At 48.7% G+C, this 22,366-nt stretch overlaps 2 protein-coding genes across 2 annotated transcripts; one reads left to right on the forward strand and one right to left on the reverse strand.

Annotated features, from left to right (window-relative positions):
* The first annotated feature begins 2,342 nt into the window (after positions 1 to 2,342).
* Positions 2,343 to 6,041, forward strand: Thbd (thrombomodulin). Its single transcript, XM_090351915.1, has one exon. The coding sequence runs from the start codon at positions 2,541 to 2,543 to the stop codon at positions 4,296 to 4,298; it is 1,758 nt and encodes a 585-aa protein (XP_090208041.1). The 5' UTR covers positions 2,343 to 2,540; the 3' UTR covers positions 4,299 to 6,041.
* Positions 6,042 to 13,400: 7,359 nt separating this feature from the next.
* Positions 13,401 to 15,413, reverse strand: Sstr4 (somatostatin receptor 4). Its single transcript, XM_090352769.1, has one exon. It carries the CDS (start codon positions 15,215 to 15,217, stop codon positions 14,045 to 14,047), a length of 1,173 nt encoding a protein of 390 aa, XP_090208895.1. The 5' UTR covers positions 15,218 to 15,413; the 3' UTR covers positions 13,401 to 14,044.
* Positions 15,414 to 22,366: the final 6,953 nt, after the last annotated feature.

Below are 22,366 nucleotides of genomic sequence, written 5' to 3' on the forward strand. Positions count from 1 at the left end.
TTTCATTAGATGGAGATGGAAGCAGAGGAGAGTGCAGGGGAGAGGAGTTACAAGGAGCTGGGCTTTTTCAGCAGCCAGAGAAAAGCACATGAAGAGTGTCTCACCCAGGCATTGGCAGGAGACAAAGAGTGGGAAGAGGAAAGACGCAATAAACAATGGGGGAGGGGGCCCAAGTGTATCAGATGCAGGAATTGAGAAGCAGAGAGGAGGGCAGATAGAAGAAAGGAACTGATAAGAGCACAAGGTGAATGATGACATCAAACCGGGAGGGATAGGGGCTTGAATGTTGGGGCATGAAAAAGATTAGATTGAGGTGTATGGGGGTGGAAGAGGGGTGAGGCTCTCTAGGACAACCCTAAATGCCTCGGTTTCCTGAAAGGGGAATGAGTGAGGTCAGTTTGTGTGTGTGCCTGTCCTGGGGCTTGAACTTAGTCACTCTCTCTGAGCATTTTTGTTTCCTCAAGTCTAGCACACTGCCACTTGAGCCACAGCTCCATTTCTGGCTTTTTGGTGGTAAACTGGGGAGAAGAGTCTTAGGGACGTTTCTGCCCCTGCTGACTTTGAATCAGGGTCCTCAGATAGCACGCATCCTCCTAAATAGCTAGGTGCCCAGCAATTCTTCCCATCTGAGGAGGGTTTTCAACAGGGCCCCAACAGAGTTCCAACTCAAGCCAGTAGTCCCGGATTCCCCCAGTGGGCAGGCAGTGCGGGTCTCTTGTCTAAGTGCTCTTTCCTTTCTCTTCCCTAGGGAAGTCCGCCTCACTGAAAATGCCTGCATTTGCAGGGGCCCCCAACAACCCCCGAAGTCTTTGGGGTGTTCTTACCCTCGAGCTAGGATAGCTTTTGGCACCACAGAGCAGCACTCAGCCATATTCAGAAGTTGTCCCCGCCCTCACATCTCCCTCCCATCGTGGCTAGGTATAAGAGAGTAGGGAGCACGTCCTGACACTTTGCCAGTGGCCACATCCATTCTTTTGATGGGTTCCTGTTGAAGTCCGGCCCCTACTGGATCATGGAAACCAAGCATTCAGATAAACCGTGAAATCCACGCCGAGCTTCCTGAAATCTAGTTTCTTGCTCTAGGGCCAGTCATCCACGCCTCCCTTCCCTCTCCCCATTCCAGCTCTCTCAGCCTCGGGAAAGCTTGGAGCCCTCCAACATCTTGCTTTGTGTTTAGAGTTCAGCAGCGTCACCTGCTGGCGATTGGGTTGGAGTGGCAGAGGCAGAGGGTGGCTTTTCTTTGTTATTTTAAGTTTGACACTTTGCGCGTTGGGTTGAGCCCCGCTCCCCCCATTCTCGCATTCCTGGCAGATGACTCACCCGATAAGATCCAAAGTGCCCGCTTCCCACCCATTCCTCCCAGCCACTGCCGACCCACGGCACCGCCCTTCTCCAACGGTCTGTGCAGCAAGTGTGGTTTCTGGGCACCTCTGCATCCTTCCGTCCTCTTGAAAAGCAAACCACCTCGAAATCCAAGGAGGATCTAACTGGGGTGCGCAGCGCCTCCACGCGGGGACTCCCTGACTATATCCTTGTGAGCCCCGAGCTCAAGGGCAGGCGCGTCCTTACCCGGCTCGGCTGGAATCCACCTACCACCACTGTGGGATGAGTGGCAGGACCTCAGAGGCCTGAGACGGTGTCCGCGAGACTTTCTGGGGTGTGGCCTTGACAGTACCTACACCAGGGGACTCGTCATCCCTAGCAATCCCTGAATTGCTCACGCGGGCTTGGGGATGGGCCAGTCCTTGTCACTGGGTTCTGATGTCTCTCCAGTTCCCTCCAAGTGTCCTCTGGGACCCAGCACCTACCAGGTTTGGCCCGGTGCCATTTCTCTCCTTCCCTCAAGGGAACAAAAGTCTTTATGGAAACTCACAGCTTAGGTAGACCCCCGCCCCCTACTCGTGAGCCTAGGAAGCCCATCTCCTGCAGGTGTTGCGCACGACCCCATCCCGTCCCCAGGCTCCCTTCAAAGCCTGTTTCAGGCTTTCCCTGAAACCAATGGTAACAGGTTTGGGGGAGAGGGAGAGGAAAGAGCGTGAAGGGGTTGAGGAGGGGCCGCGCACACGCGGGCCCCCGAGCGGCCAGGGCTCGAATTGCCTCTCTGACAGCAGAGTTCTCCTCCCAGGCGCCTGGGGACGGCGGGCCCCGCCCGCGGACCTCCCTGCGCCCCGGCGGGAGTGTACTCATCCCCGCGAGGTGATCCCAGCAGGAGGGCGGGCACTAGTCGCCTGGAGAACCTAGTAATCCGAGAGTGCAACCTCAGCCCTTCCCACCAGGCACTTCCTTCCTTTTTCCCGAACGTCCAGGGAGGGAGGGCGGTACATTTATAAACTCGAGCCCGGGTCCCGGATCCGGCATGTCAGAGGCCGCCTAACCCGATCTGTGCGCCACGGCAGCAGCATCCAGAAGCGTTTGGGGCTGGGCTCGACGCTAGCGGCTGTCACCAGCCAGCCGAGCCTCTCTGCGCCGGCCGGATTCGGACCCAGTCCCAGCCATCGAGTTTTCTCCCGAGCTTGCCAGCAAGCCAGCCTCTGGACAGCATGTTCGGGGTTCTCCTTCTGGGCGTGCTGGCTCGGGCTGGTCTGGGCAGCTCAGGACCCGTACAACAGCAGCCCACTGGCAGCCAGTGCGTGGAGCACGACTGTTACGCGCTTTTCCGGGGCCCCGTGAACTTCCTGGCTGCCAGCCAGGCCTGCGAACGGCTTCAAGGACACCTGATGACCGTGCGCTCCACCGTGGCCGCCGATGTCATCTCGCTGCTACTGAGTGGCGACAGCAGCGTGGGCCCAGAAGTCTGGATCGGTCTACATCTGCCCCAGGGCTGCAGTAGCCCCGGGAAGCTGGGGCCCCTGCGCGGCTTCCAGTGGGTTACAGGCGACAACCACACCAGCTACAGCAGGTGGGCGAGGCCGGACGACCACACCGACGACGACGGGGCGCCTGTGTGCGGCCCGCGGTGCGTCACTGTGTCGGCGGCAGCGGCCTCGCTGCCCAGCGAGCCGACCTGGGAGGCCCGCCAGTGTGATGCCAAGGCCGGGGGCTTCCTGTGCGAGTTCCACTTCCCAGCCTACTGCAGGCCGCTAGAGGCCAATCCCCGAAACCGGGTGGCTGCCCCGCTCTCCAGCACCTACATCACCCCGTTTGGGGCCCGCAGCGCGGACTTCCAAACGCTTCCCGTGGGCAGCTCCGTGGTGGTGGAGCCCCTCGGCTTGACGTTGCTGTGCTCGCTGCCACCCGATTCTGCGGCGGGGCGCTGGAGTCGGGAGGCACCGGGCGCCTGGGACTGCGGCGTGGAGAATGGTGGCTGCGAATACGCGTGCAACTCCACCGCGGGGACCCCCAGTTGTTCTTGCCCGGGGAACCTGGGGCTGCAGGCGGACGGGCGCTTCTGCGCGGCACCCCTCGTGCAAAAGTGCACCGATTTCTGTGAGCACTTTTGCTACAATAACCCCGTCATACCAGGCGCCTACACGTGTATGTGCGAGACGGGCTACAGGCTGGCAGCGGACCTGCACCATTGCGAGGACGTGGACGACTGCATGCTGACGCCCAATCTGTGCCCGCAGCGCTGTGTCAACACCAAGGGTGGCTTCGATTGCCTCTGCTACGACGGCTACGACCTGGTGGACGGAGAGTGCGTGGAGCCCTTGGACCCGTGCTTGGGATCCAACTGTGAGTACCAGTGCCAGCCCGTGAGCCCAACTGAATACCGCTGCATCTGCGCCGAAGGCTTCAGGCCCATCCCTCACTCGCCACACCTGTGCCAGATGTTCTGCAACCAGACCGCGTGCAAGGCGGACTGCGACCCCTACAACCCCGACTACTGCCAGTGCCCCGAAGGCTTCATCCTGGACGAGGGCTTCATGTGCGCAGACATAGACGAGTGCAGCCAGGGGGAGTGCCGCCAAGGGGAATGTCGCAACTTCCCAGGCTCCTTCGAATGCCTCTGTGGGCCCGACTCCCCCTTCGCCGGCCAGATCACCACCAACTGTGACCCCGACCCCCCCATTATTGTGAGTAACAAGGGCAACGAGGAAGGGTCTGGGGAACCCCCGTTCAGCACCAGGACACCTGGCTCCACTTTGAGACCCCCTACAGCAGGTCCCGTGCATTCAGGGGTGGTCATTGGCATCTCCGTCGCCAGCTTGTCCCTGGTGGTGGCCCTGCTGGCGCTCCTCTGTCACCTGCGCAAGAAGCAGAGCAGTACGCGTGCGGAGTTGGAGTATAAGTGTGGGACGCCTGTCAAGGAGGTCGTGCTGCAGAACGTGAGGACTGAGGGGACGCCCCAGAAACTCTGAGGGCTCCGGGGGGGGGGGCGCCCAGATGTTGTCCTGGTTTGTTCCTTCTAGGGACTTTGTTTTACCCCTGCTCCCTAGCTTTCCTCTCTGGAGACTCAAACGCACCCTAGCTGGCATGGCACTTGGGAAAGACCCTGCTTCATCCTCCTCCCGAGGTTTCAAAGGAGGAGAGTCCCAGCTTCTTCCGTGATGTCTCGGGACAGCTGGGCAGGGGTGGCAAGTTGATAGGAGATACAATCTGCAAGGTGTCTCTGGCCTTGAATGTGTGGGCAGGAAGGGAGAGCACGATTGGTCTGTAGCCTTGGGGGCAGAATTTGACACCACACCGTGTGAAGACCAAGATATTTATTTTTTTTAACTATTTAGTTTTTTATTTCTCTTTCCTTTGTTTTCTCCCCCCTCCTAATTGGTCTGCCTCCAATACCCACTTTCCCTTCATATTGCCCCTCTTTTCCTCCCCTCATTCTCTCCCCTCCCCTCTCTCCCCTCTCTTCTCCCTTTCCCTCTCCCTTCCATCTCCTCATCTTCACTCTTATTATACCTGATCCTACTTCTTTTCTCTAAGTTTTCTGTCCAGGCAGAACTTCCATGAATAGAGAAAGAAAAGCACACACACACACACACACACACACACACACACACACACACCCATTGAGAACATTTACTTTACCATCTGCATTGCTAATTTACCTCGAAATTTCAGGCTTCCAGAGCAAAATAATTTTTAAACAACTTTTTTTTTCAAAAACAATAGTGAAAATGTGATGGATGAGCATTAAATTGTGGAACTGTTATAAAAACTAAACCCGAGGAGTTTCTTGTTTGAATCTTCATTGTTTTTAAACCCTGAGCTTGAGATTTGCTGTTATTGTTTTGAACTGACAAAAACATAGTAATTACTGTCAAGCATTTGATATAGTTTTTGATTGTTGTTATTAATGTTGAACACTATCAAAAATGTTCAGGTGCTTGCTCTAGAAAGAAAATACAAGCGCTGCCGAGGCGATGGCTTAAGGAAGTTTTGAGCTACTACTTCATGTCAAATTGCTTTCCAGTTGTTCTGTTATTTATCCAAAATAAAAGCAGCTCTTCTGGTTGTGGGTGGGGAATGGAATTAGGACGGTACCAGCTAAGGTCTAGCCTTCTCTCACTTGGAGAATCTCTCCCATTTCAGAAGGGCTTTCTAAGCCATTTAAGCACAGTCCCTGGACAAGAATTGGGACCTCCCATGGGAGCTGGTCAGAAATGCAGAATCCTAGGCTCCACCCCACCTCCATCATGAGAAACTACATTTTAACAAATCCACAGGGGCTTTGTCCAGTCATCTGAGGACAATTATTCTAGACAGTTTCCAACTTTCTGGAGAACATTAAGCAAGGGTCAGTAATCAGTAGCAGGCCATGTTAGGCCTTTTAGTCTGAAGAAACTGAGGAATTTTTATTGCACAACTTTGCTTTTCTGTTAAAGAAGAAGAAACAAAAGACTAGGTACACACCTGTAGACATTTGTACGCAGGGTTGAGAAGTTCTTGGTTCAGTTAAGCTAGGAATGAAATCAAGTTTCAGTGTATGGAAAGAATGTATCTTATGAGTGTATCTTTTTGTAAGGTAAAGGTTTTCCTCTACTATTGTATAAACTCAGCCTATTTGTACATAATTATTTATTAATGGGAGTTAAACTAGAACACAAGCAAAAGCCTTGCTTATGATATCACGTGTACAAAATAAACAGATTACAATGTGTTCTCGGATGGTGTGTTTGTTCACCTTCACCTTCCCAGTCCCTTTATGTTATATCATGAAACGGGCCCCATGAACAATGCAAATACCATAGCTGCATTAAAGACTGGTCTGAACCTTACAACTCTCCTGGCAGTTAACTCTGACTTTCAAGTATTATTCCAGAGAAAAGAATATTCTTTTTCAATTTTTTAAAAAAATTTTATTGTTGAGCTAATGTATAGAGGGGTTACAGTTACATTCATCAGGTAGTAGATGTATTACTTCTCACACATTGATACCCCTCTGAGAAAAGATTATTCCTAAAGCAGGCATTTATGTTATCTCTGTGGGCACTATGATTTGTTTCTTTTTCTTTATATAACTATAACAAGTTCATACCTGTTGACTTTTGTCTATGTATTTTCAAATACATTCTAGAGTTATATGTTGGGATGAGTTCAAGGATTTCTTGGGATATCGCTGGAGTCCCAGCTGTGTGTACAAAGGCCCCTGATAGGACATTACCTGCTTTCTGAGATATCCAAGCTGTCAGTAATCATAAAAGGTCGATGGCTCAAATTCAAATAATGATTTATAAATATCAAGATCTCATGCAGTGTTAAACTAGCCTTATCCCTGTAGTGATTAGGAATACTGTCTCCATGACACGTACTTCCTGGGTCCTTTTCCTAGAAAAATTCAGCTAGCTGAATTGTATATGCAGGTATATGATAAATATTTTTCCTAAAGCAGAGGGGGAAAACAGAGTTCAGTTAAATGTTAAAATGTTTATATATAGATAAGGCTGACTTTCTGTGTGTATCTGAGCAGTTATTGAGGAAAGGCATGGATGGAGATTTTACCATGCATCTCAGATGAAGATGACCTGTGTGTGTGTGTGTGTGTGTGTGTGTGTGTGTGTGTGTGTGAAGGGGTATAGTGCAACTCCTATATCCAGTGCCCTTGGAGATTGGGCAGCTCCCATTCTGGAGTTAATCAAATCTAGGTAAATGGGTGGAACAAAGCAGTTGCAGACAGGTAGTGGTGGAAGTCCAGAGAAGAGGGGAAAATATCCTTTCAAGAAGTTTTAATAGGAGCCTGATGGGACTGAAAATTGTTTGGAAAGATAATCTGTCCCCAACAAAGTGCAAACCTGCCAGTATCCAACAGCACTAACACGGAGTAGAGATGTCACTGAATCCTAGCATGACACCTGAGGGTTACATAACCTTGGGCACCATGGAAGCCTTCGCAGGATATAAACCAGGCACCAGAGATGCTACCTCATGAGATTCCCAAGAGGTGTCGGCAAGGTGAGTGAGCGAGTGCAACTTTTATCATACAGCAGTGTATGCTTCGAGGAATTAACAAATATATAAGTGAATGAAGAAAAAGTTACACTGGAATCTTGAGGATCTTGTGGGACAAAGTTAAGGTTATATAGGAATTGGAAAGGGGTTATTCAGGGCAAGATATGTCACTGGGGAAATTATAGCTTTACCTTTCAGAGCACTTTAGTGACAGGATTGAGCTCATCTCAGTTTAAGGAGTGACTTGTTTGTGCAGGGCGAGAAGCAACCTGTCAGTAGCTATAATATATAGCTTCAAAAGCACTGGTGTGTGTAGTCTCTGTTTTCATAACACCTATCCAATACAGAGGTGCAACGATTTCTTCCATGGGAGAGGAGAAAACAGGTCCTGACTTGCCTTTCCTACTGCTCAGGCCCTAAAGGAAAACTTGGCACCAAACCGGGAGTTATGGAGGAGGTCATTGGAGAAACTTCTCTGTAGACAGAGTCAGGCAGTAGATGATACACAGCTTCTAACTTTGGAGAGCTTCTAATGTTTTGTGTTTAATGGAGGGGCTTGCTTTGTTATGTCATCAGGGAAAATGGAGATTACAAAGAATCAAAACATATTCAACATGGTCATGACTCAGTGGGGGGTGGGGGCACCGGCCAGGCCTACCCGAAACACATCCCCTGACCTTTGAAGGCATTTCTTCATCAAATAATACAGACCCCACCCAGTGCTGGTTCTTTTTTTCCACAATGAAAACGTTTAGCACTATCTTTTTTGTTTTTTGAGTGGGTCCTTCCTCCTTTTTTTTGTTTTTTCTTTCTGGTCAGCACTTTTAGAGGTAGGCAAACAATTGATTTCCTTTCATAAGAAAAGTCAAATATTATTTTAACATCAGATTCTAACAGAATCAAAATCCTTCACAGCCTGCTTTGAAAGTAGGGCTGTGAAATTCACAAGTACCCTGAAGAGGGGGTTCCCTCAAACTCCAGACCACTTGGAACTGGAGCGGACCCATTCCTAGCAGAGGGCTTTGGGAGGAATCCAATGGAAAGCATCCAGATTTAGAAGTGGGGTCTCGACACTTTTCACACTCAGGCCATAGGCCAGAAGATTCTCTGAACCTCTGCTTGAAAAAAAAAGATATATTAAAATATGAAACTGCCCCACTGTGCCTCCCCTTAGCCTCTCCTACAATGACCACATCTCCTATGATGCCTCAGCAGATACTTCTCTGAAGCAAGTTGCACCTGCTAGCTCCCTGGTGGGTGGAGACCAGCAAGTCTCCTTCTAATCTAGGCAGCAAGGAAGAGAGAAGTATGGTCTTTTCCCTTTTCCCTCTTTCTTCTGCCCCCTGTTCCTGCTTGAGTTTGAAGACAGGGACCCCATCTTCCCCAAAGGTGGTGTATTTCCCAGCCCTTGGGCATATTACACTTATACATAAGCCCCTCCCTTTAAATACATTTGCTCAGACATGATGATATAAACCCCAAACAACATACTTTTGTAATTCTTTGCAAGTATTTGACTTCTACCTTTCCTCTCATTTTTTTCTTCTTCTTCTTACAAGGCTGCCCTACCAAAATCCCACACCCACACCAAGAGATGGGAAATCTGAATAGACACAAGGTGAGTCCTGGAGTTCAGTCCCCCACCCCCACCTCTTTTACACCATGGGATGCAGCTTCACAAAGAAGGAACTACAGCAGAGAGAGTGGCAAATTGTCTTTAGGCTGTCCCTAGTGGAAACAACTAGTGACTATTCCTACAGAGCAGTGTCTGGAGGAATGCATATCATTCTTGCTAGCAAAGGAGCTTGAAGCTCCTGGCTTGGAGAGGAAGCCATACTCATTCTCTAGTGCTCCTCTTAACCATTTGCCTAGAAATACCCTCAGCACTCTAGGTTTTCCGGGTGACTCTAAGAGTCCAGGAAACTTCTTTTCAAATCCTGGAGATTTGGAGGCAGCAGATTTCCAGCTCAGTAACCTGAGATCTCCTGGTGAAGGGGAGCCTGGGAGCTCAGGGACTGGCATCACAGGGGGCCTCTCTAGGTTTAGAGAGAGATCACCCCAACTCAGTTCCCCTGCATCCTCCCTCTGCTATCTATCTGTAGTCTGCCTCCTTAATCACAGGAAGGGTGATGGTGACATAACCAGTCTCTACCATGACTGGGGTAGCAGCTCAGACCGAAGCTGCACATGCAAAAGCACACTCTGGAAGAGTGCAGGTTTCTGTATGCAAATCATATCTCAGTAAAGAGACAAAAAAGACATCAGAGTGTGGGCTGCTTAAAAATCAAATAATAATACACACAGACATTTCTGTATTACCTCCTGCTCCCTTTTCCCCCACACCCACTAGCTTCTTTTCCTTCTCCTCTTCTTCTTCTTCCTTCTCTTCATCCTTTCTTCTCCTTTTAAAGTGTCCCTGGGGACACCTGCTACAAGAAATAACAGGTTCTTTATCATAGCTCCTCATGAAAGCCAGATTCCTTTGCTGTATCATTCTTTTTTTCCCCTTTTTTGTGGGTCATGGGGCTTGAACTCTACCTCTGGGCATTGTACCTGAGCTCTACAGCTCAAGGCTACCACCCTACCCTTGAGCCAAGCCCCACTTCTCATTTTCCAGAGGTTTATTGGAGATAAAAGTCTCAGGTCCTTTTGTGCCTGGGCTGGCTTTGAACCTTGATCCTCAGATTTCAGCCTCCTGAGTAGCTAGGATTACAGGCGTAAGCCATGGTGCCCAGCTCTTTGCTGCATCATTCTTTACTTTCATGTAAAATGGATTCCTACTTTCCTTTGTGTGGTTATTTGATGCAGAGTTGTCCCTTTCATGAACCCCCAAGCTCCACGAAGGTAGGGGGACCCCATCCCTATCTCTGTAGACTCACAGTGTCATAGGGGAACTGACAGAAATCATCTGAGTGAGCTCCTTAGCACACTGTGTGTGTACCTCCCACTTCTCCCCCTCACCCATGGGTCTACAAAACAGTGTCAGGTGTGGTGCTATGTGACCCCATAGGGTTGTCTCAGCAAACATTTGTGCTTACAGAATTTCCAGGCTCTGCTCTACCATCCTCTGAGGATAAGAGGCTGAGAGACAGAGTGATTCACAGCCTAAAATCAGACAACAGTTTCAAAGCCCAAATTTTCTCAGAGTCACACCCAGATGTCGAGGCCCAAACACATTGCCTTTGGTTTGTTCTAGGCCTTTATTTTCAGGACCTAAAAAAAAACAATACCAGGTATGATATTTTCAATGGAAACAAAGCCAAGATTTTCATGATGCAAATAATTGCAGCATTCACCTTCACTCAAAGATAGAGTGTTAGCTAGCCGGACAGGAACTCTGATGAGTTCCCATCTGCCACGTTCAAATGGTATCTTCTTCATTTTGTGCAAAAGTTGCATGTCTGGCTTGTCACCATAAAATCAAAGCAATGTAAAACCTAAAGCCAGATGTGTGATAGGTTGAGTGGTGATCAGAGGCTGTTTCTATGTGTGAATGTGTGTGTGTGTGTGTGTGTGTGTGTGTGTGTGTGTGTGTGTGTGCTTTAATGTTTCTTTCTAAAGTTGCCACTCCTAGTGCTAACTAGTAGAGCCAAACCCTAGTCAAAGTGTGCCTCCACAGTGAGCTCCCAGGCAGATGAGCCAGGCAGGGCATCAGCTTTGAGGATCCTGGCTGTATGGCTCCCTGATATCAATATCTGCAGTCTTGCTGCACAGGAACCACAAGGGATGGCTTTACACAATCAGTTATTGCATTGAAACTGGGGTGGATGCTACTAACTAAAGTCAGCCAGCAGGACTGAGTTGCTCTAGACATATCCTGAGACAAAAGCTCAGGCCAAGAGCACAGTCAAGAGGAATCCTTGCCACCACCAGGCCTGCATGATTTATGACTACAGGGTCAGAGTAGTATGCATGCTCACAGATCAAGTGCTAAGTGTGAAAGAATGCTGTGCTGCCTTTCTCCCTCCTGACCTCAGCACGTCTCTCCAGGTCCTTTGAGAAAGCCGAGTTCTTGACTGGTAAGAGTTCAACCCTCAGAATTTTTCCCTTTGCACTTCTTTCAAGTGAGAAACTGGGATCTGGAAAGCTGAAATCCTTGCTCACGGGCTGAGATAAAACAGAGGCCCTCCGCTGCTATCAGTATCTCTTCTTCCTGTAGTTCCAAGCGCTTCTTCTTCAACCAGTATCAATTAATTTAAAAGGATGCATGGCAAAAAAAATAGAACATCTTATTCAGTACTAATCTGGATAGCTGAGCATGAGCACTGTTAAAACACCGTGTCCGTGTGGACAGCTGGGAGGCTGAAGAGGAATCCAGCCCCAACTAGACTGGAACAAAGACCCAGCATCCTTTGCCCATTTTTGCCATTGTCGGTGTCAGGGACTTCTCACTCAAGGAGAAGATCCTCAGTGTTCTTCACAGGGAAGTATGACCATTTTTTTTTGCCAGTCCTGGGCTTGGGCTCAGGGCCTGAGCACTGTCCTTGGACTTTCTCAAGGCTAGAGCTCTACCACTTGAGCCTCAGCACCACTTCTGGCTTTTTTTCTATGTATGTAGTACCGAGGAATTGAACCCAGGTGCTCGTGCATGCTAGGCAAGCACTCTACCACTAGGCCAAACTCCCTGCCCAAGTACAACCACTTTTAGCTGGTGTTTACTGAGAACAAATAGTTTCAAGACTTCCACAGTCAGAAAAGTGCCTTGGTCTGGATGACTAGGGTGGCTCTGGGGTTTACTGACAAGTTAGAGATCATTGATGCTTGCATGTTGGTGCATAATCATGTGTATTTGTATATTTCCAGGATCAAGGGGCTCAGCGTCTCTGTTAGGAACTTCCAATCCACCATCGTGTATCTAATATACTGCAGAGTCTTGGCTATAGAGTTCTGTGAAGGATGGATGAAGGATCACTTGAATGAGCAGATCCTAGTGACCTAGATATGTATACTCTCCTCACCCATCCCACACTCTGAGACACACGGGGTTAGCCCTGCTTGCCACTCTTAGGTCCTCCAGCTGACTCACCGATTTGGAGAGGGTAAGCTGCCAAGGACTGCTGGCATTGGGCTTTCCCTTTTCATTTTACAACAGAGAACTTGGGATCTCCAGTCCTGTGGAAATAAGAGCAAATCCCTAAGAATCACCCTAATGACAAGAACTCTAAGAGCCTGAGATTGAGTCCTTTGCTCCGAACTTAGCCTTCTGTTTGTTACCAGAATAGATCATCTGCCCTTGGTAGAGAGAATGCTTTGGCTCTGATAGAAACATTCCATCTCTTGCCTTTTCATACTCAGAGAGGAAACCCAGGTGACATTAAGACACCCTTTCAGGTCTTGTTCTGGCTGAATACTCATTTGCTTCCCAGTAGCCCCCAGTCCTCACCTAGAATCACATGGGAGCTACCTTAGAAGCCACCAAGTCTGTCTGCAAGGTTAGCAGCTCCACTGTGATTTCTCTCGAAGATCTCCTACCAGGAAGCCATGGTGCTACAAAGGTGACCATTCTGAGGACAGAGGAGAGCCTCACCCTTGACTGACCTCTCTCTACCACATGGTCGATCTTCCTGGCACCTTCATGATGTGGCCAGCCAAACCTGGAAGTAGTTTAACCAAGTGGGTTCCCTCAATCAATGCCACATATCTGCGTAATCAAGCACCCTCTCACTCAGAGGCCAGTGTAAGTATTGCACTAATTTCCTTCTCTCTGCCTCAGCTTTAGCAGAAGTAAGGCTCTCACAAGTTACCATTTCCTTAGGGGAAAGCTAATGCACGCTGTGGTTGACCTAGCCTGCACAAAGAGAGAGCTTGCATGTGATAGCTACATCCGGCTGATGTTTTAACTACTTCGGATATTTTGAAATACCTGCCTAAGAGTTGCCTCCTCCATCCCAAACTGGTGCCGATCTCTCTCCATCTTGGCTCCTGGGTCTTTTCCCTCCCCCCCTCCCCACTCTCCACCATAGTATTAGTTCCATGCCTTCATGGAGGCCATGTGTTTTCAACACCCAAGGTCAGGGAGGGGGCAGGGGAATCACAGCGTAAGAACTAGATGAGATTTTAATTCTCTGCTTTTTCTTAAAACAATTTCTTTTATTCCTCATCTGGGGTTTTATGCCTTGCAGCAGACATACCTCTGAAAACCTTTTCCACTCACAGGAAGTCTGCGACCGACCCTGGACAACCTAAGAGACAGCAATTGCAAGCAGGGGTGACAATTCAAGTGCCCCCAGGTTGTTGTACAGAATCTCCCTTAGCAACAATGGCACACAGCAACAGATGCAAAGGAAGCATCTTCCTTCCTCCCATCTTTCTCCATGCATGCTACATCCACTCCACAAGCCAAAGAGCTCACACAGACATCTTCCACTAACCCTGCAGAGTCTTCTCCCAAACACTCACTGTAACAAGTCACACACAATGGCCATTCCTCCTACTTCCACTCAGAGAGAAACAACCAGAGGATAAGGAACAACCAGCACCCTAGCCCAGTTCCCAAAGAAGTCCTACCCCCACAGAGGTATCCTGAGAGCCTTAGTCCTGGGACAAGAGGGCAGCAGAGGAGATTTGCTGCTCTTCCAGATGGTACACGGATGGCAGAAGGAGAGGGCTTTGGTGGGAACAGGTGTTGTGCGAGCATCCAGGAGACACAGCTGCTGGGCTGGACAGATGGTGCAGACCCCTTGGAAGTGATCAGGCTGGGGCAGGTGCAAAGTCTTCAAAATGTAGTGGTTCCCGTGAGGGGAATGGGCTTACGCCTGGGTTCTGCTGGCAGGAGCTCCTGTTGGCAGGGAAGTGGGGGGCATATACAGCCTGCCCCTGCTCTGCTCTTGACAGCAGTGGCATAGTAGTCCAGGGGCTCGTCCTCGGCCCCTCCAGCCACATCCAGGAGACAGCAGCGCAGGCAGAGGACCCGCTGAAAGGAGCGTCGGAAGTTGTCAGAGAGGAAGCCATAGAGAATGGGGTTGGCACAGCTGTTGGCATAGCTGAGGATGAGAGACACATGGTTGATGGTGGCATTGAGGCTGGTGACGAACAGATTCAGCAGCTGCACCACGTAGAAAGGCATCCAGCAGAGCACGAAGACGGTCACCACCATAAGCACCAGTCTAGTGATTTTCTTCTCAGAGCGCCTCCGCTGCTGCCAGCCAGCCCGCAGGGCCACCGCGCGCATCTTGCCCACAATGAGCAAGTAACACAGGCCAATGGCCAGAACAGGTAGCAGGAAACCCAAGAGGAACGTGTAGACCACAAACACCGCTGACCAAGCCGGGTGAGGCCAGTGGAGATTACAAGCCACGGCCTGGCCTCCCCGAGCAGGCTTGGTGTCAGCAAAGACGGCGATGGGCAGGGTGACCAGCAAGGACGCCAGCCACACGCCTAAGTTAATTAGCTTGGCCACGCTGGGTCGCCTGTAAGTGGCGGCGCGCAGAGGGTGGACCACGGCCACGTAGCGGTCCACGCTGAGCACGGTCAGACAGAAGACACTGGTGAACATGTTGAGGCCGTCCACGCTGAGCACTGCGCGACACAGCACCGATCCGAAGGGCCAGTGGCGCAGGGCGGCCGACGAGGCCACGAAGGGCACACTCAGCATGAAGAGCTCATCCGCGATGGCCAGGTTGAGCAGGTAAATGTTGGTGGCTGTCTTCATCTTGGCGTAGCGAAGAATCACGAAGATAACCAGGGCGTTCCCCACCAGACCCAGCAGGCACACTAACGCGTAGATGCATTGGATGGTGACCATGCCCGCTGTCCCTGTACCATCGGAGCGCTCAGCCTCCTCCTCTTCCTCCGCTGGGGCGCTGCTGGCGTTGGCCGCGGTGAAGGACCAGGTGGTCTCCAGCCCTTCCACGCCGCCGCCTGGGGACAGCGTCGCCGGGACATTCATAGCGAAGGCTGCCTGTCCCCACCCCGAGGGATGCTCGCACAGGGTGGCGATGCACAGCAAAGCCGATTGAATTCAGGGCGCGAGAGATGGCAGGCAGCCTGCCCCGGGGGTCTCCCGTGCGCAGACGCGCAGCGCTCTGCCTGCTCCGCCTAAGTAGGAGCGGCGTGCCGGGCGGTGAGCGCCCTCCAATCCCCGAGCTCGCACTGCCTCAGCCCGCGCCCCCGACGCTCTCCCTGCTTCATCCCGATCCTGGGTGCCAGGTGTCCAGCCTGCAGTCCTCTCCCGTCCCTCACGAGTCTTCCCACCTCTACCACCCCCTCCTCGCTGCTGGCTCCGCCCTCTTAAACTCCCATCTGCAGCCAGGTCCAGGGATCTTTAGCCTGTCCCTACCTGGGATTCCCTCTCTGCTGACTCTGGTCTGACACCATGCCTTTCTCAGTCCTTTTGGTCTCTTCTCCTCCTGCCCACCTGCCCCACTTCCCCGTGGGGGAGGAGGAAGGGAGGTGTAGCAGTGGGGCTGGAAGTCCCCGGTTCTTCCTTGGTTTGGATAAAAACGGTGCTCCAGGATTATCTTGAATTCAGAGTTTCTTTCCCCAGATGTGGACACCCCTTCCCTCTGCCCCTCTGATTCTCTTGAAAGTCTGTCCCATCCGTAAACTGACTTCACGAAGGTAGAGTGTGAAGAGAATTACAGGTTTATCCGAGGCAGGTTTAGGGTCTGGGTGCCATTGAGAGAAAGTTCTGCGTCTCAGCTTCCCCCTTTCCTCCTGTGATGACAACAGTAGATCCTTAGAGTTGTGTTGACATGAGGTGGATACCTACATTAGTCTCCTAGCCCCTAACCATTGCAGAAGAGAGGTGCTCGGTTTAGGGGGTCCACTAAGGCAGAGGCCTGAGACTCCCAGGCACTTTGTACCCGGGTTAGGTCATGATTTGAAGGGGCTCCCCGTTGGGTCTGTTAGTCAGAGGGACAGGGCCCCAACCTAGGATTTTTCTTGTTGGCAAACTCCAGGGAGTGTGAGCTTCTGGTGCCCACTACTGGATACCCAGCAGGTAGCCCCTACACTGTGTGGCATAGAATGAGGCAACACTGGTGAAAATGGGACTTTCCTTTGGAAAATTATTTCCAAAGGACACGTGGTTCTAAAGAGTAGACTGGAGTTAACCCCACTCCGTGGGGTCAGAGGCCTTTTTGAGTCTCAACCAGCCCCATCAATCCTTAGAATTCTCATATTATTAGACAAGATTATTTGGATGCCTCATGTGGAAGTCTCGGCTCCCATGCTAGGTGGCTGAAGGGTGATGGCAGGGAGAAGATCAGAAAGAAAAAGATTTAGTGGTGTTGGCTTTTTGACAGAGGAGTTGGCAGCTTCCATCACTCATGGCTCTTCATCCAGGCTTGAGGTTGAGGAAGCACAGCTGTAACCAGATTTCAAAACAATAGTTGACCCTAAACCTTGTCCCCAATTTCTTCCAACCCAAATGGACTCATTGAGATGTGGCAAACTGGGAGATGGTGTTTCACACCTGTATATCCTAGCTGCTCAGAAGGCTCAGAGCTGAGGTTTAGATTTCAAAGCCACCCAGGCAGACAAATTCAAGACTTATCTGAAAAAGAAACCATGGGTTAAGTGATAGAACAATATCCTTGAGCAAGAGACAGGGAACAAAAGGGTGTAGGGAGTGTCCAGGCCTGAGTTCAAACTCCAGTACAAACCAACTAAAAAACAGAAGACACAGAAAACAAAGAGATGTAGTTTCCAACATCTTCCACTGTTTTATTATCATTCCTTAAGCCTCAGTCCTATTTACTTCACTGTCATTCTGGAGAGAAGAGCACCCTAGAAAGAGGGAGGAGACGGTGCCTTTGTCATTTTGCATTGCAAATGTTTTAGAGGAAGCTGGAAAAGGAAGCTTGTATTTCAGACTCTAGGGGAAAGCGTGAATCAATCCCTCTGTCTATTTAATAACACTCAGTCTTCTTCCTTTATGGGAAAAAGGAAGAAAAAAGGCATATTTTCCTTCCTAATGTTTCTTTTTCTGAGAAAAAGTTTTGTGATTCTGCCTTTTCCCCTTCATGAGAAGACACCTGAAACTTATTTTGAAAAGCTAGTGTTCAGGAAACTAGATATGCATGGCAGTGTTACATGGTATTACAAGCATAGCCCATAAAAATGAACATGATTGGTAGAATATTCTGGACATACTAAATCGACTCCACAGCATTCCTGGGGAGGGAGCATTCATTTATTCACTTCATCAGTCAATAAATAATAGTGGAGAATATCTGTTCCATGCCAAGCACAGCCAAGGGCAGAACACCACAGAGAATTCACAGGTGCCTTGGTATAAAATGATGGCCTACTGTTATGCAGGGTTGCTGAGGCTCAGTGACTGTCACCACTGCCTAGACAGGCAAACAAATGTGACTAACTTGAACCACAGAGAAAGGGTGAGATGAAAGTCTATGGAAGGCAAGGGATTGCTGAGCATGGCAGTGGCAGTGAGCTGCAGGGGGAACTCCAGAGAGACAAGCTGGGAGAACAGGCATTGCTGGGGCTGGGGAAAGAGTGAGCGAGGTGTATCTGCAGCACAGATGTCATCAGAACTTCTAAGATCACAGAGGACTAAGGGTGCCACGTGTGCCTGGCGCCTTCTTCCAAAGCCATGAAAAGGCTGGGAACTTGTATCAGTGTCAAGGCCAGAACTGATTGGGAGTCTGTCTGGCTTCTTGGTTCTGCAGAGGATGGAAGAAGGTCTAGATCTGTAAAATTTGCACAACTTATTCTTTGAGGCTTATAACATATCATAGGAAAGATACTAAGCTACTGAAGTAGAAAACAAAGTGGACACACTCAAACCTTCCTTTTATAGTTAGGATAGAAAGGAATGATGGATCATGGATAAAATGACAGCTTGGAGAAGGTTCAAATTCCAAATCTAAATCCAGGTGCTGTGATTGGTGCCTGTAACCCTCGCTACTTAGGGTTAAGCACCAGATTACCACCCAAGGAGATGATATCCAGGTAACGTTTTCAAACATCACTTGGGAAGGGTTTTGTAATGAATAAGAAATCAGGTATGTATTTCACTGTGGCCACGAGGCACCGCTGGAGATGGCCCAAGGAAAAGGAAGGAGATGGCACCTTTGTCATTGCATAGTTCAGGTGTTTAGGGGAAGCTAGCAAAGGAAGCTTAGACTCTAGGGAATGTCTGGGTGTCTACAGCCCACAGTGGGAAACTATCCTGCTTCCAAAATATGTCCCCTCCAAAGCTAGATTCCAGAAGAACCACAGGAAAATGTGGGCTGTAGTCACTCAAGCAAGATGAACTTGAGATGAACTTTCTGAGGTGAGCATTGGGTCACATGATTCCAGGGAATGAGACCTTCTCCCTCCCATCCTCAAGTTCTATCATGCTTCAGGGGACATGCTCAAGGATTTAATATATATTAAGTAGCCAAGGAAAGAGTTAGGATGTTTAGGTCTGATGGTTGTTCCCGAGACTGAGATTTGAATCAGCAGATAGTGTCAGGTGGGAGGTGAGCTCTGAATGCCTTGCATACTTTCTCCAGAATTCTGCATTGGATTGAACCCCAGCTTTAATCCTAGCACAGTAAAGGACTATGGGCTAGTCACCCAGTCCTCTCCATGACTCTACGTCTTCGTTTGTAAAGTAGGATTAATTCTAGCCCTACCATAGATGCTTTGGCTTCAAGCATCCTGCTAGACACATTTCCCTTGATATGACAAATACCTGAGATGAACAACTTCTGGAGAGGGAGGCTTATTTAGGCTCACAAGTTTGGAGATTCTAGTCTAGGGATAGATGGTACTATTGCGTTGAATCTATGGTGATGTATCATACCAAGGCAAAATCACTGTGATGACAAGCCACAGATGTAGAGGAGGGAGGGAAGACAGAGAGAGAGAGAGAGAGAAAGAGAGAGAGAGAGAGAGAGAGAGAATCCAGGGGATACTTCCCAATAGCCTAAAAGCCTCCCACTAAGCCCCACCTCTTAAAGGTTCTTTCACCCTACATTTGCACCCGAAGTAGATACCAGCCACCATTTTTAGAGGCCTAGGGCAAGATCCCTGCTGCATGAAAGTCCTAGAAAAGAAAGGCTGTCTCTATAAGATGTTTTTCAGTGCACACTTCCTGATTTTTTACTGTAGGATGTGTACAAGGATCTATTTTTGTCTGTTATACATGCCTGGCACCAGTCCTGAATTGTTCCTCTGCACATTGTTGTGAGCCAGAACAGGAGTAGGCCAGCATTTCTCCTGCAGGTGGTGAAACAGCTGTCCACAAGCACAGCTGGTCCCTGCTGCTGGAAAAACCTGTGAAGTATTTAGTTCCAAAGATGAGACAGTGGAACATAGCCTCACCCCACTGCTAAGGCTCCTTGTTAGAATACTAGCTACCACAACACCCCCTCCATCCTTCATATGTACTTCCCAGGCTGGGAAGTTCCTGCAATCTGGAGCCACTTGGACACTAAGGACCTACAGTTAAGTAATTCCCGCACAGTGTCTTCTACAAATAACAGTCTCCAAGGGTGATGCTGAGCCAACAGCTTCTGTTGCTTGTTCCACATGGCTGAGGCTGGCCTTGAACTTCCAAAGTATAGGATTACAGGCATCTACCACCATGCAGAGCAGAACAAAGGTTCTCAAAGTATGTCCCTGGGCCCGCCCATCCGCATCATCTGCTAGGAAATTCACATCCTGAACTGGTTATCATCTGTTGAATCAGGAAGATGGCCTGGGTAGGGAGGAAGAGACAGCCATCTGATGGGTGCTGTCTTAATCCTTCTGAGCCCTAATTGTCTCATCTGGCCCACTTTCCAGAGTTGGCCACAAACAAGAGGAAAAAGGCTTTCCAGGAACTGTACCTGCAATCTTCAGACTAGTGCTTAGTTTCAGGGGCTATGAAGCACCCAGAATGGGAAGGGGAAGAACAAGAGTGCTGTAAGTGTCAAGTACACATGAGGTTTAAGGCCTAGGAAGGATATAAAATATCTCATTCATGCTTTTATATTGATTTGGTATCATATTGGAATAATAGTACATAGACATAAAACAGACTATATTATGGAATGAATTTTATCTACTCTTCAATTTTTATAATAAAGTTACTGAACATTTTAAATTATATTTATGGTGCCCTGTGTATTTTGATAGCATCACAGACCCAGGGGATATTTCTAATCCCTCTCAAATATTACTGAGTTTATAAACAATGCTATTAACATACTGGTCATGTTTCTAGTACTGGCACTTATAATTCCAGCACTGGGGAGGCTGAGGCAGAAGGATCATGAGTGTAAGGCCAGTCAGGATTATATAACAGGACTCTATTGTAACAAGAGAAGAGCAGAAGAGGTAAATGGCTTGCTCAGGATGTACAGGCCCTTGATTGGATCCTGAGCACCTGAAAATTAATGAAAATAATTTTTTTAAAAAATGTAATAGCCTATAAATAATGTGAGATGACATTTAAAAGAATCTAAAACCCAGCTTTGTACACATCATATTCCACATGCCGGATAGTTACATGTGCCTGTAGCTCACTATCCAGGCAGGACAGCTCTAGAACATTTCTAACGTAATGGAAATTGGGACCGTAGAGTATAGAGCCACTGACCCTAGGTGTCCACCCTGGCTTTGGAAAGATTTCAGCCATTGTCTTACACCTCCCAAAGCCTTCTGGCTCTCCTTTCTTGTGGGTGGATCTTTGACTTTGTTTAGAAGTACTTTTTAAGTGCAATTATTCAGTGAGATTGACTTCCTCCCTGGAACCAGAGATGGCTGCGGGCATGTGGCCCAATTTTAGACAGTGATGTATGTGAGGATATCTGTAGGGGTAATTTCTAGGAAAGGTTTGGCTCTTGAGTCATGGAGATAGAATATTTGGCAGGCTGCAGCCACAGCCACCTTGTAACTACATGGTAAAAGGCTTGTTCGATATGACAGCCAATGTGTTGAGCATGGAAGGGTAGATAGGAAGGGACTTGAGTGATTACAGTGAGATCTGAGGAACCTAGAGCTGAGTTTCTTGAACTGGTAGCCATGGATTTCTTCTAATGGAAATTATCAACATTCCTATTTTACTGTGTTTAATTGTGCTTTCTGTTACTGGCAGCCCCAAACACTGAACCGTTGTCCCAGGGCAAATTATTAACCTCTTTAAGCCTCTACTTTCTCAACCTAATAGATGAAAACCAGAGTTTTTACCTTGTTAAATGAGGTAATACCATATTAAACACAACATATATCTCTGTCACATTATGTGCTTACTGCCTGCTTAAATTTGTGGATGGGGCTGGGAATGTGGCTTGGGGATAGGGTGCTTGCCTAGCAAGCATGAAGTCCTGAGTTTGATTCCTCAGTACCAAATGACAGACAATTCTGGAAGTGATGGTGGCTCAAATGGTAGAGTGCTAGCCTTGAGCAAAAGACGCTCAGGAACAATGCTCATGACCAGTGTTCAAGCCCCAGGACTAGCAAATAAAAAAAGTAGATAGACAGACAGACAGACAGAATAAAATAAATTAGTTGGCTCCTCTAAGCTATGTGAAAGACTCAGCAAAGAATTTAGAGTCTTCCTACACTTTCAAACATGGCATTGCAGTCATTGTCATTACAATAACCAGGCTGTTCCTAGAATTTCGTTAATAATGGGAAAATAAGAGTTTCTTGTTCTCCTCCCAAACACCCTAGGAGGAAAATTACAGTAGCATTAGAAAGATGCTCTTATCTCTGTGAGTTCTGGAAATTTAAATCCTCTCACAATTGAGCATGCCACCTCTCCAGTGCTCAGAGTACAATGAATATATTTAAAAATAGCTTCAGTAATGGTTACTGCAGATCTGTTTTGAATTTCTTGGAGGAGTGGTTTTTAATGGAGTCACCTTTCAAGTTCAGAAATGGGGATTTTGCATTGCAAGTGGTGTTGTATGCCTAGAATCCCAGTGCTGGGGAGAATTGTAAGTTCAAGTCCAGCCTGGAATAACTAGTAAGGCAATGGTAATGCAAACACACAAGAAACAACTAAAGAAGTGGATTTTGCTTTTGTTAGTATAGTTTACTTTGTACTTGGCATTCTGAAGCCCGAGGTTTAGAACCCCACATCCAAATTTCAGGCCTT

Source organism: Megascapheus bottae, chromosome 18 (assembly GCF_031878675.1).
Source record: "Megascapheus bottae isolate mThoBot1 chromosome 18, mThoBot2.hap1, whole genome shotgun sequence".
Classification (NCBI taxonomy): Eukaryota; Metazoa; Chordata; class Mammalia; order Rodentia; family Geomyidae; genus Megascapheus; species Megascapheus bottae.

Excerpts from the sequence above, each read along its gene's own strand:
- Thbd (XM_090351915.1), top strand. The coding sequence starts at position 2,541 with ATGTTCGGGGTTCTCCTTCTGGGCGTGCTGGCTCGGGCTGGTCTGGGC.
- Sstr4 (XM_090352769.1), bottom strand. The coding sequence starts at position 15,217 with ATGAATGTCCCGGCGACGCTGTCCCCAGGCGGCGGCGTGGAAGGGCTG.